Here is a 14870-nt window from a genome sequence, read left to right as displayed (position 1 = left end):
CTAAAATATTGGAGAGAGGCAGGTCACATAACCCGACAATCTCCTGAATATAAATCTGGGTCAACCTCTCCGAAGTATTTGTATTCATCACCGGAATAGGTATGCAGACTTGGTCATGCTGTCGACATTCACCCAATCAATATCAAATTTCATCAACGTCTGCGGCAAATCAACCACGAAATCCATAGTGATGCTCTCTTATTTTCACTCTGGTATAACCATCTACTGAAGTAAACCACCTGGCCTCTTGTGATCATACTTAACATGCTGGCAATTCAGACACCTCGATACATACCCAACTATGTCCTTCTTCATCCGTCGCCACCAATAATGCTGCCTCAAGTCACGATACATCTTTGTGGCACCTAGTTGAATAGAATAGCGCGAACTGTGAGCCTCTTTCAGAATCAACTCTCTCAGGCCATCAACATTAAGAATATATAAGCGACCCTGGAGCAGCAGAACACCATCATCACCAATAGTCACCTCCTTGGCATCACCACATAGTACCGTCTCTCTAAGAACCAGCAAGTGCAGATCATCATACTTTATAGCCTTAATTCTCTCTAATAAAGAAGATTGAGCCACAACACATGCAAGAACTTAACTGGGCTATAAAATATCCAACCTCACAATTCGGTTAGCTAAGGACTGAATGTCCAAGCCAATTTTCTCTTCTTTGCTGGATTGAATGCCAAATTATCCATATTCTCGACCTTTCTGCTCAAGGCATCCGCAACCATATTTGCCTTGCCCGGATGATAGATAATGGTGATATCATAGTCCTTAAGTAACTCAAGCCACCTACACTGCCTCAGATTAAGGTCCTTCTTCTTAAACAGATATTGTAATATGTGGTGATCAGTGTAGACCTCACACCACACCCCATGAAGATAATGTCTCCAAATCTTAAGAGCATGAACTATCATAGCCAACTCTAAATTGTGCACAAGGTAATTCTTCCCCGTGGAGCTTCAACTAACAAGAAGAATAAGCAATCACTCGCCCCTCATGCATCAGTACATAACCCAACCCAACACGTGAAGTGTCATAATATACAGTGTACATCCCTGAACCAGAAGGCAAAAGAAACACCAGTGTTATAGTCCATGCGGTCTTGAGCTTTTGAAAGCTCGCCTAACAATCACTGTACCACCTGAATTGAACACCCTTCCGGGTCAAACCGTCTTCGGAACATTCAAAGCGCAAATCCTCAACTGATGGTATCCAGATCTCAAATTGATCTTCGAGAACACCCTCAAACCATGTAGCTGATCATATAAGTCATTAATGCGTGGCAATGAATACTTGTTCTTGATGATGACCTTATTCAGCCTACGGTAATCAATGCGCATCCACATACTCCCATCTTTCGTCTTCACAAATAACACTGGTGTACCCCAAACTGACATACTTGGCCTGATGAATCCCTTCTCGAGCAACTCCTAAATCTGCTCTATCAGCTCTTTCAACTCCGCAAGAGCTATATGATAAGGCGGAATAGGATAGGCTGGGTGCCTGACGCCAAATCAATATCGATATCGATATCACAATCCAATGGCATGCCTGGTAAGTCAGTAGGAAATATATCAGAAAACTCCCTCACCATAGGCACTTAGTCTATCACGAGAGTCTCCATAGCAGTATCTCGAACAAAGTCCAGATAGGCCAAACAACCATTCTCAACCATATGTTGAGATTTCAAGAAAGAAATAACCCAACTGGATGCACTACTAGATGAATATCTATGCTCTAGTCTAGGCCACTCTAGCATCACTAATGTAACAATCTTGGAATAGCAATCAAGAATGGCATGATGCGGAGACAACCAATCTATGCCAAGGATAACCTCAAAGTCAATATTATCGAGCAATAAAAGGTCTGCTCTGGTATCATACACATATAAAGACACCACACTGGACAGGTAAACCTGATCCACAATGACAAAATCACGCACCAGCTTGGACACAAACACAGAAATACTTAAGGACTCACGAGATACATCCAGATAAGGAGCAAAATGAGAGGATACATATGAATTGGTAGATCTTGTATCAAATAGTACTGATGCATCTCTATGACAAACAAAAATAATACATGTGATCACAACGTCAGAGGCTATTGACTCCAACCTAGTTGTAAAGGCATAGAATCTACCTGGAGCGCCACCTAGATGGCCTCCACATCTAGGGAGAAGCCTAACTACCTGTTCTCTGTCTCTGGCCAGCCGAATGAGCGGTGCGGTAATTATGGCCTGATGGCCCTTCTACACTGCCTCCCCTTGAAGTCTAGGACAAAACCTCTTCACATGACCAAGCTCCCGACACTCAAAACAACCTCTAGATGTGGGAAACTACTAACTCAAGATCTGGACCTAATAGCCTAAGTGCCCACTGGAGAAACCCTGAATAGCCGATGGACGGTAGGTACTCTCTAGAATGATATTGAAGTAGGGCTGCACTGGAGTACCCTGAATAGGTTGCAGTGATGAATACATGAGCCTACTAGGATGGGCCCTCCCAAACTATCCTCTACCCCCAGACAGGGCGCTGCTGAAACCTCCAGAATACAGAGGTCGTCTGTCCCTCAACATGGCTTCTCTTCTCTAACTGCGGATATGCTTGATCCTCCGAGATATCTCCACATCCTTGTGGAAAGAAGTCCCTAACTTTGCCTCTCGGACCATAGTAACTTGAATCCCGTAGTTCAAGCCCAAAATATACCTTTGCACTCTCTAGGAAGATGTGAGTGAACTGATCCCAAGTCAAGGGAGGTGAACCTGCTGGCATACCTAGAAGATAAGAATGCCTCTATCTACGGGCTTTTCCCTCTAGCTAAAAAGTGGTGAAATCAATCCCATTGGACTTCACTAGTCCCAAATTATGCATCATGTCCCTGCAACGGTCAATGAAATCTTGTGGGTCCTATGACGGCTCATCGCTAAAGTGGGGAGGATGAATCCTAGTAAATCTGTCCAGCTACTTCTGCTCCTCGATGGTCGCGACCGATCTAGTCTTTGCTCTAGCCACTGCAACCGGCTGAACTTCGCCTGCAAGTAGTACCTTTGAGGTTTGATAAATAGCAGCAATGTGCCCTGAAGCATGAGCAGTAGGGGCCTGGGCTCCCCCTCTAGTCAGGGGTGCAACCACTCTACCGCTAGATGATGCCATCGTGTGCGTTCTCACCATATGTGAGAAAATAAGAGAAAGATTTAGACTTAGAACAACATTGATAGCAAGATAGGAAATGAAGAAAGGGAAGTTTCCTAACACCCTATAGCCTCTCGAAGATAAGTACAGACGTCTCTGCATCGATTCGCATGACTCTACTAGGTCTTCTCATGACTCGTAAAACGTATGTGAACCTAGTGCTCACATACCAAGATGTCATGACCCAATTTCCTACCATAGATCGTGATGGCACCCAATGCTGCTGTTAGGCAAGCCAACAATAATCATCACGACTTCTCATTGCACTTTTTAAAACAAGTAATGAAAATAAATAAGCAAAAGTAGATTTAGAATTCATAATAAAATACCAACATCTTTTCCATGATACGAAACATGAAATAAAACATAAGGCTGAATGATATAACAACAAATACAGCCATGAACATATGTCTAAAATCCGCAAAATGCGGTGTCACGTGTGCAAGAGCAGCTACAAGAATATACAAAACCATTAAAACTATTGTTTGGAATCAAAGTCGACAGAATACAATAAATATAGGGGAAGAAGACTCTGGGTGTTGGGGGTGGAAGAATAGGAAGTAGCTCACCACTAAGTCTCCCAGCTGGTACACCTACGCGTCTGTGTGACCAGCAGATGTACCTATCTCACTACCTGCACAATCAGTGCAAAAGTGTAGTATGAGTATGTAAATCAATATGTGCCCAATAAGTATCTAGTCTAACCTTGAAGAAGTAGTAGCGAGGGTCGACATCGACACTTACTAGTGGTCCAATAATCAATGTACATAAAAAATAGTATGACAGGTAAAAGACATGGCAAGTGCATCAAATCAAAAAAACCAATGCCGAACAACCAGAAACTAAGCAATAGAATGTGCCAACTAATCAAAATATACCAAAGAGCCCATAATTTAACAATTAGAAACAATACTCGACCTCACACGAAAAGTCAACAAAAGTTAACCCCAGGAACATATGCTCCGATTCCGAAAATTCTCAAAATTAAATGTTACCCTTAACATCACAAACTGAAATATATAATTTGTTTCTAATTTCATATCCAATTTTGTGGTCAAATCTCATTTTTATCACTTCTAGGTTTTCCAATAAAATCCCACAATTATTTTATTGATTTCATGTACAAATTCATATATAATCCATGTATTTAGCTAACAACCAGTAAGAATCACTTACCTTGTGTTAATAAATGAAAATGGCTCCAAAAGAAGCACCCAAATCCCCCAAGCAATGAGAGAATAAGATGAAATGAGTTAAGTCCCAAAATTGAAACTTATAATCTTCCCATGTCTCCTTCTTTGCAATCGCAGAAGTACCCTCGCGATCGCGAAGGCCAACTTTGCCTCTAGAAAATCTCCCTCATTTGTGAACGTGAGGAATCTATCAGGATAGCGACCCACAGCCAACCAAGCTTACACGAACACAAGCCCAGCTCCGCAAACACGAAGGCCAAATATTCCAGCCCTAGAACTTCCTCATCTTCGATGGCAAAAGACCTCACCTGATTGTGAAGAACAATTGTCAACCTAGGCCAGTCTATCTAACACATCGCGTTCATGACCCTCATCACGCGAACGCAAAGCACAGCATATCCATTAACCATGATCGTGATGCCCCTTCCATGATCATTAAGAAAAAATCATCCCCAGCTCTACATAACACTCTACGACCGCGAGACCTTCTTTGCGATTGCGATGCACACTAGATAGCAGCAAAATTTGTTAACTTCGATATTGCTCTGAGTGGTCTGAAACTCAGTGGAGCCACCCGGGATCCCGTCCAAATATACCAACAACTCCATAAACATAATCCGAACCTATTTTAGGCTTCAAAACACCTAAAATAACATCACGGCCAATAATAGCACGCCAAACCAAACTAATCAACCTTCAAAACTTTCAACTTCTTTCAACTAACTCCGAATGCGATGAATTATACCTAGATAACCCGAAATGGAACCAAATTTAGCACAGAAGTCCAATATGATGATACTAACCTATCCGAGGCTCGGAACACCAAACGAGGTCCGATATCACCAAAGTCCACTCCAAGTTAATCTTAACAAATTCTAAAACCTTTAAAACGCTAACTTTTAATAATAAGCGTCGAATCACTCCCAGGCCACGAGAAACTCGACTCAAACATGTGACCCAGCCCAAATCCACCATGCAAACCTATTAAAACTTTTAAATCCTAATTTTGAGGTCATTTACTCAAAATATTGATTTAAGTCAAACTTGGCCACCTTCGGCCAATACTATGGAACTAAGTATTCCGATTTCAACTCGAACCCTTCCAAAACTAAACCAACTGACTCCACAAGCCTTAATATATGAAAATAACATATGAGAAGTTTCAAAAATGGGAATGGATTTCTAGAAAGAAAAATGACTAATCGAGTCGTTATAAACAACTACTTATTAGGGCACACTTTTATAGATAGGTTAGATGAGGATTAAAAGATGTATCTAGACTCAACTTATGAAGGTATGTGCATGGTGAAGACTTATGGCAAAATCTAAACATTGCTGAATAATTTTGCTACCAATAATCAACTAGCAAGCTGATAGAGAACCAACTAGAATAGTTAAGAAGAAGTCAACATGTATGATTGATGCGAATATACTCACGACCTTGAGAGCTGATATGGAAAAGATAGCAAATCAGGTTGGTAAGTTGATAATGGCACAGGCCAACCGATACAACATGTGCAATAGATAACCACTTGTTGCGAGATATATTGGGAAGGTCACACAAGTGACCAATATTCTTTGAATCATGAATTCATCTACTATATAGGGCAATAACGCAGGGGTCTAATGAATCAGAACGCCCTCATATGGGAACACGTACAATCCAAATTGGAGGAATCATCCTAATTTCTCTTGGGATGGAAATTGGAATAATAACAAACCCTAAGGGCACTATCAATAACCAAAGAAACTACCACAACAAGTGGAGAAGAATGTGACTAAATTATTGAGAAAGATGTTGGGCAACAATCAATAAACAATTCTAGAAAATCAGTAGCTAAGGACTAACTTTAGGAACTTGAAAAGACAAGTTGGGAAAATAGAAAGTAACCAGGTTACCAGACCTGTAAGGGCTCTTCCCGTGATACTGATAAAATCCATAAGTCAATACAGTGATTTTGAGAAATGGAAAAAAATTGGTAGTGGTACGTAAGAAAAGGATTTGTCTAGGGTTAAATAATAAAGAGTTCCAAAACCCATGGAGGTGACTGAGAGGAACACACCAATACCTAAGCAAGTTGTAATCGAAAGAGGTCCACCGCCCTTCCCTCAGAGGTTTAAAAGAAGAAATATGATCACATGTTTAACAAGTTTCTAGACATATTAAAATAGGTACATTTGAACATTTAATTAGTGGACATGATTTTTAATGTCCCAAAATATGATAAAGTACATAAAGGGCATAGTGGCACACAAACGAAGGTTGACTAATTTTGAAATTGTTGCGCTCACCAAGGAGTGCACTTCTAGGATTCAATGACAGCTTCCGCAAAAGGTTAAGGATTCGGGAAACTTCACAATCTCCATGAGAATTGGTAAAGTTGATGTACGTAGAGCTCTTTGTGATTAGGTGCAAGTATAAATGTGATGTGGTAATCATTGTTCAAACAACTAGGCTTAAGAGCTCCACGATCTGCTACAGTCATGCTATAGTTGGCTGATATATCTTTGGCATATCCCAAGAGGGTAATTGAGGATATGTTACTGCAGATTCATCACTTTATCTTCCTATCAGACTTTACCATCTTGGACTACGAGGTAGTTCTAATACTTTGCATGTGATTGTTTCTTCTGATTTTTTTTATTTGTAGGAAGAGAAGTTATTGAGGATGTTGCGAGAGTACAAGCATGCCATTGGAAGGAATATGTCTGAGGTAATAGGTATTAGCCCTACTTTCTTTATGAACTAGATCCTCATAAAGTAGGGAGACAAGCCTAGCGTGAAGCATCAGCGTCTCCTAAATCCATATCAAGAAAAAGGTGGTAAGAGAAAAAGTTACTAAGTGTCTCGATGCGGGTATTGTATTTTATATCTCAAACAGTAAGTGAGTAAGTCTAGTCCAATGTGTGCCTAAGAAGAGAGGTATGACTTTTTAGTAAATGATCAAAATTAATTAATCCCAACTAGGATGGTTACTGGCTGACAAATATGCATAGACTACAGAAAGTTGAATAATGTTACATGTAAAAATCACTTCCCACTCCCCTTTATTGATCAAATACTTGGCATGTTAGCTGGATAGAAATACTACTATTTTCTTGATAGCTATTCGGGGTACAATCAAATTGCTATTGACCCTAAGAATCAAGAGAAGAGAATATTTACATGCCCTTGTGGGACTTATACCTTAAAGAGAATGTCATTCGGATTATGTAACGCACCTCTGAATTTTGAAAGGTTTATGATGGTTATTTTTAATGATATGGTGGAAAGATTTGTGGAGGTCTTTCTGGATAATTGTTTTGTGTTTGGTCCCTCGTTTGATGAATGCTTAACCAATTTTGGTAAAGTGATTTCTAGGTGCGAGGAGACTAATCTCGTGCTAAACTGGTAGAAGTATTATTTCATAGTACAAGAAGACATAGTGTTGGGACACAAGGTGTCCAAAGACGTTCTGGAAGTTGACAAGGCTAAGGTGGAAGCAATTTAAAGGTTGTCATCAGCAGCTTCTGTTAAAGGAGTCTGCAACCTCTTATGACATGCATGTTTCTATAACTGCTTTATTAAGGATTTCTCAAAAATTCATCTCCATTTTGCAGGTTGATTAAGAAGGATGTACCTTTAAAGTTTGATGATGCTTGTCTAAAAGCATTTGAGGAGCTGAAGCAAAACTTAGTGAGTGCACCAATTATAGTGGCTTTGGACTGGAATAAGCCATTTAAGCTGATATGCGATGCTAGTAATAATGTAATTGGCATCGTCTTGAGCCAAAGAAAGAATACATTATTTTACTCCATCTACTATGCAATCAAGACCCTTACTCCTGCTTAGATAAACTATACTATGACTTAAAAAGAGTTTTTTGTTGTACTCTAGGTGTTTGAAAAACTTCGGGCTTACCTAGGAGGCACCAAAGTCATCGTCTACATAGATCATTTAGCTATCAGGTATTGTACACGTCACTTGTACATGTCAGAATAGAGAATCAAGTGGCTGGTCACTTGTACACATTAGAAACTCAAAATCATGTGGATGAGGAAGGTGCGATCAATGAGACTTTTCCTGATGAGCAACTCTTAGCCATCACTAGTGGGGAAACGCCATGGTATGCAGACTATGTGAATCACCTGCCAAGTGGAGAGTTTTCACTAGATCTTGAACCTCATGCCAAAAAGAAGTTCTTGCGGGATATGAGATCTTATGTGTGGAACGAGCCATCTTTGTTAAATATTACATCGATCAGCTGATAAGAAAGAATATGTGTGTTGGAAGCAGAGATAAAAGATATTGTAATCATGCGGATGGCAAGGCTATTGCAAAGGTATTGCAATCGGACTTCTATTGGAATAGGTTGTTCAATGATGCATATGAGTTCGTAAAAAAGTGTGATAGGTACCAAAGAACTGGAACGATTTTTTAAAAGGCACAAGATGTCACTACATGTCATCCTTGAGTTTGAGATTTTTGATGTGTGGGAAATAGATTTTATGGGTCCATTTCCTTCTCAAATGGGAAAAAATACATCTTACTAGCACCTGACTATGTGTCTAAGTGGGTGAAAGACATTGCTCTTCCTACTAATGATGTAAAAGTTCTAGTAAACTTTGTGAAAAAATATATTTTTACAAGGTTTGATACCATGCAAGTGTTGATAAGTGATCGAAACACACACTTTTTGTAACATGCTACTAAATAATCTCTTAGTAAAATATGGATTCAAGCACAAGATTGCAACTACCGATCATCCTCAAATAAGTGACCAGGTTGAGGTGTGAAATAGAGAGATAAAGTAGATTCTTGAGAAAACAGTGGGTGTAAGTAGAAAGGATTGGGCTACAAAGCATGATAATTCTTTATGGACATACCAAACTACTTACAAAACTCTAATTGCAGCCTCTCCTTAAAAGCTGATTCATGGGAAAGCAGGTTACTTGCTGATGGAATTTGAGCACTAGGCCTATTAGGAATCCAATAAGTTGAAGTTCGATATGGAATTAGTGGGTAAAAAGAGAATGTTGCAATTGAACGAGCTTGATGAGTTTCGGTTGCACGCATATAAAATTTCTAACTATACAAATAAAAGACTAAGGAGTGGCTTGATAAGCATATTCAATATTGAGAGTTCGAGCCGGGTCAATTGGTTTTCATGTTTAACTCGAGGTTGAGACTTTTTCTAGGAAATATCAAATCACATTTTTCAGGTACATTCAAGGTGGTGAGAGTCACTCCACATGGTGCAATTAAGTTGCGAGTTCTAAATGATGAAATGATGTTCTTAGTAAATGGTCAAATAGTAAAGTACTAATTTGGAGGTGGCTTCAATTGTCACAAGTTAAAGTGATACTCACTGATGATTAGGTGAGAGTCTACATCACCGTGTGAGGTTAAATTAGTCCCTTCATAGGAGGCAACCCGTGGTGGTAGTGTAGATCATCATGTTGCTACGTTAATTAGGCGCTTGTTGTGAGGCAACCAATTTTTTTACTTTCTTTATTTTCATTCTTTAATTTTGAATTTATGAAGTTTGACATGTTTGTGAGTAATGTAGGTATAAAATAATACAAACGAACATGTCTAGGGGTAAGAACATCAAGAAAAGTGGCCAAAAGAGGACCAAAAATACAAAATTGAAAAATTGGCCAGCTTGGCCTCATTAGAGTTCCTCGTATCGCGAGTCCCATGAACGAGCAAGCATGTTGTCCTAAATTAGAAACCAGTAAACTGAGGGGGCGGGATGAGAACGAGCTCACGAGTATTTGTTTTTGTGTCTAAAGGTCGCACGATGCAAGAGAAGTGAACGGGGCTAGGTAAGACCAAATTAAATAAAACCATGTAGCCCCATTATTTCCTTCAAACAGAACAAAAATATTTTTTGTTATTCCGCTCTTCTTCTTTCCTCTCATGATCGCCAGTCGCCTCTACTATTCCATCTCATGTCAACCAGGTATGCACTTCTCTCTCTCTTCTCTTTTTGCTTTTGTTCTTCCTCTCTCTGCCTCGCACATACATACACTTCCCCATCCTCGAACCCATGTATAGTTTTTTTTTCTTTTTTTGATTTTTTTCCCTTCTAGTTCATAGTGAAGGTTTGAATTGTGAAGTTTTGCATGGTATTGGATGTCTCAATTGAATAAAGTGATGTGGAAAACTATAATTCCCACCACCTCACTCAAAATTGGGAGGGTAGACATGAACTAAACGTATGAAAACAAGGAAAATTCTATGCACATAAGGTGTTCACTAAAATGCCCAAACAAAATTTTTAATAGGCTTTTCAAATTGTGACTAGCGAGCCGACTTTAAATGGAATTATGAGAACTCCTAAGTGTATGGTTGTCATTTTAGGGTTCAAGAACTTAAATTTGCATTCTTTTTTGATGAGTATCACTGCGCGACTGACTTAGGCACGACTCACGTGTCGTTTGCGCCCACCTGAACTTCAATTATGAAAACTAGTTTTGAATGAATGCTATTGTGTTAAGTCAGTCTCTTATGACCCGTATGCCCGCTTACGCTCACACGCTAAGTGCGGGTGTATCTTGTACTACCCTAACTTGGAATTAACATCGATTCTTTGTTATTTTAATATTCTTATATAGTTTCTAGGACACCTATTCACCGTCATTTAGTGGGAGGAGATGGTAAATCTCTACCAAAAAGGACATCCAATGAAAAGGATGCCCAAGCATAATACAATAAAGAGAAGCGCACTAAGCTAAGATATGAAAGCTCACATGGCAGAACTTATGAGGTGGATAATGAAGCCACCTCTGAGTAGTGAACCACCTGCACAAACACAACAAAAGACACGGTCGCGGTTATCTAGTCCAAGAGAGGTTCCAGTCCAAATTAGAGAAGGAACTTCTAAGCCAGCTCCGGCTAAAAAGTGAAAGATAATTGAGGTGAAAGGCAAAGGGAAAGCAAAGAAGGTAATAGAGTCAAATTCTAAGTATGATTTATTTTATAATGATGTAGATATTCCACTGCTCGAGGGTGAAGGAGAGCAAAGTGCTCTAGCTCCAAATTCTTTATAGGAGGATAAGATCATGAGCGAGCCTGCTTGGAGGATACATTCCAACATTGTAACGAAGTAGTCACTCCCTTAACTGTTAGAAAAGGTATTGAATCTAGATGTCGCTGAAGATGCTAGCAAGAATAGAGTGACAGAGATAGAAGAACGAGGATGGTTACGCTTTGCGCAAGGATCAAAGGGCAATGATAACTATGCTCTTATCAGAGAATTGTACGCCAACTAGGACCCGACTAAAGGTGACATTGTGAGACTACGAGGTGTGGATGTTGATATCTCTCTTGAGGCAATTAACATGTACTACAGGATATCTTGGAAGCCTATGGTAGACTGTTGGAGGAAAGAGCAAAGACCGAACTTGGCACATATGCTTCAAACTTTGTGGGAGAATATTTTTTATACCATAGGTCTTTCCCAAGGGTGCCAACTTTTAATGAACCGGGTGCTTGTGGGTAGATTTTTTACCTTTTTCAAAAAATTTAAAATATTTTCAATGACGAAATTCTTAAACAGACTTCTAGAGGGTTTAAGTCTAAAAAAACAAAAAGATTTACCTTTTCTTTTGCGACTAACAAATAAGAATGGAAGAACTTGAGTGTCATTACTACTTGACGTGTTTTATGTTGGGGCTTAGGTCAAAGGCATGTGAGCTGATTAATTTCTTTATGGATTTTCTTTGAAATATTTGTCTTGAGAATATTTGTGACTATTCTTTTTTACGTTTGAGCTCGTTTCTTGAATCATGTAATTACTTCCTATATGTTTGTACTGTATGTGATTGAGCTTAATTGCTTTAATAAAAGAGTCGGGTTTGAACCATCTTGAGTGAGCCATGCGATGGTTAATTTGTGCATTTGAGACATGATTCACCATTTGATTATTCTTGTATGATTGGTTATTATTTTGTGACTTGCTTGGATGATTGATTTTGTTCCGGGAAGGTTTTAGAGTAGAAAACTTAGTTGAAAGCTCAAGTTGTAAGAGTTGACCAAGGTTTGAATTTTATGTAAACGACCACGGATTCATGATTAAATGGTTATAATATGTTCATATGGCAATTTTAGACTTAGGTGTATGTCCGAATTTGTATTTGGAGGTTCCTAAAATGATTTAGCTCTAGTTGCCGAAAGTTGACAATTTAAAGGTTTAGAAAGATTATAAGTTTGAGTGTGAGCTAACTTTGAGGCTAACTGGTTCAGATTGTTATTTTGGGGCTTGAAATATGTCTGTTTTGTCATTTAAAACTTGTGTATAAAGTTTGATTTCATTCCGATTTGGTTTGATATGAATCAGACGCTTGGGTGTGCATTTGAAGTTCTTGAACTTGAAGTCTTGCATGGTGTATTTTGGTGTTTGATTCTTTTGGTTATGGATGTTATTTTGATATTTTGAGCTTATGAACAAGCTTCTTATAATGTTTATATACTTGAGTGTATGTTTAGTGTGGGACTCGAAGGTTCGGGTGAGTTTCGAATTGGTATTGGGAAGTTGAGGATTTTCTAGTCCTGCAGACCTCGCATTTGCGATGGTCTGCTTGCATTTGCGAAGGTCCGCAATTGCAGATTGTTGATCGCTTTTGTGATGGTTGGCTGAGAAGGCTAGCTGGTGTCACAATTGCGAAGGGAGTATTGTATTTGTGAAACTTGTACGCATTTGTGACACTTATTCGCATTTGCGACTCTCCTGGTCGCATTTGTGAGGAATGACACTGAGGGAGCATGTTCAAATTTGCGAGCTAATCCTCGCATTTGTGAGGATCACATTTGCGAACCCCTGGTCACAAATGCAATATTTTGCAGTTAGTTTTAGTGAGCTAATTTTGGGACTTAGACCCATTATCTCACATTTTGAACCCTAGACTTGAAGAGGGGCGATGTTTAAAAGGGTTTTCATAAAAGGCTTTGGGGCATGTGATTTCTACACATTTCTATTATTATTTCAAGAATCATATGGATTATTAACTCCCAAACATGAAATTTTAAAGGAAAATTTGGGAATTCTTTCTACAACTTAAGAAAATAAAAATTGGGGATTTGGGAGTCGATTTGGACTTGTATTTGAAATCTAATCACATATTTTAACTCTCACGATTATGGATAGTAGGGATCTACCCCTTGACTCAGGTTCTGACCGTATGGGCCCAGTGTTGACTTTAGTTGACTTTTTAGGATTTGGGAAAAGATTAAAACTTTGTTATTTGAAATTGCTTCTTATAGCATTGTTTGATGTTATTGAGTTATTTTTTACTAGATTGAGCCAGACGAAGGTGATTTTTTAAGGGAAAGGCTATTATTTAGGGTTAATTTGGGGATTATTAAGGTAAGTGTCTTGCCTAACTTTATGTGATAGAATAACCCTTTGGATTTGGCCTTATTTGCCTAATTAAGTTATGTGTAAAGCGACGTGAACGCGAGGCGATGAGCGTATACACGGGGTTCTTTGTGTGGTTTTGACCGGATTATACCTTAGGATTCTAATATGCCTTATTTTGATGACATGATTTATATGAAATGTGCTTAATTATTCTATGACTACATGAACCTAGTTGCAACAACTGATTAACCTGAAGTCATGCTTTATATGTTGAACGCTCATCTGCATTTTATTATTATCATGTCCTTATGCACCTTGTTAACGAATTATGAGTACAAGTATTTTGATGATAATTTGGAATATTGTATTATTATGATCATGCCACATGTGGACACATTGGACGGATTGATTGGGTGTTGGCACGAGGTCTTTTTCGTGCGATTGTGATTATATTGTGGCACGAGGTCTTTGCCATGCGATTGTGATGATATTTTGGCACAAGGTGCGATTGTAATAATATTGTTTCATGAGACCTTTGCCGTGCGATTGTGATTATTATTATACACGGGGTTGTTGCCGGGCAGCGTGTGGTTACGGATCCATCCCCCTAGGGTCACCCTTTCATTTTTATTTCTTGATAGTGTACACGTGGATTATGGTACCATGATTGTTGTGATTGATTATGATGTGTGATGTATAAGGGTGGCATTTCACTTTTGATGTTGTGTGGATTATAAGGGTGGTATTTCATTGTTGTTAATGTATGGAGTATAAGGGTGGCATTTCACTATTGATGTTCATGTGGCAGAATAAGGGTGGCATTCTTGTTCATGCACATGCAATCTTTAATGTTTTGTCATGCATTTAAACATGTTTCCATGTTGTAGTTAGCATGCTATCATATGCCTCTGTTACCATTTGAAAATTTGAAAGTCAGGATGGTTTTACTTATGTTGAGTTGTTATCTCATGTTTTGTTGAGCTTCGATATTGCACCTTGTTATATTCTTGTTGCCATCTATTGGATATGTTGTACAAGTTCTTTGATTTGTGAGTATTACATGACTTAAACCTCGTTACTACTTCAGCGAGGTTAGACTTGATACTTACTAAATACATGTTATC

General features: G+C 38.9%; 1 protein-coding gene across 1 annotated transcript; it reads right to left on the bottom strand.

The window, feature by feature from the left end:
- Positions 1-1615: 1615 nt before the first annotated feature.
- On the bottom strand, positions 1616-3170 carry LOC138905365 (uncharacterized). The gene is made up of 2 exons (XM_070193877.1): positions 2983-3170; positions 1616-2075 (listed from the first exon to the last, which is right to left on the bottom strand). The coding sequence occupies exons 1-2, from the start codon at positions 3168-3170 to the stop codon at positions 1616-1618; spliced, it is 648 nt and encodes a 215-aa protein (XP_070049978.1).
- Between the last annotated feature and the right edge of the window lie 11700 nt (positions 3171-14870).

This window comes from Nicotiana tomentosiformis, chromosome 2 (assembly GCF_000390325.3).
Source record: "Nicotiana tomentosiformis chromosome 2, ASM39032v3, whole genome shotgun sequence".
NCBI lineage: Eukaryota > Viridiplantae > Streptophyta > Magnoliopsida > Solanales > Solanaceae > Nicotiana > Nicotiana tomentosiformis.
This window is presented reverse-complemented; position numbering and strand designations above follow the sequence as displayed.

Coding starts and splice junctions, on each gene's coding strand:
- LOC138905365 (XM_070193877.1), bottom strand. CDS start 3,170: ATGGCATCATCTAGCGGTAGAGTGGTTGCACCCCTGACTAGAGGGGGA. Junction 2,076..2,982: donor GCGACCATCGAGGAGCAGAA/GTAGCTGGACAG, acceptor TGTTTGTCATAG/AGATGCATCAGTACTATTTG.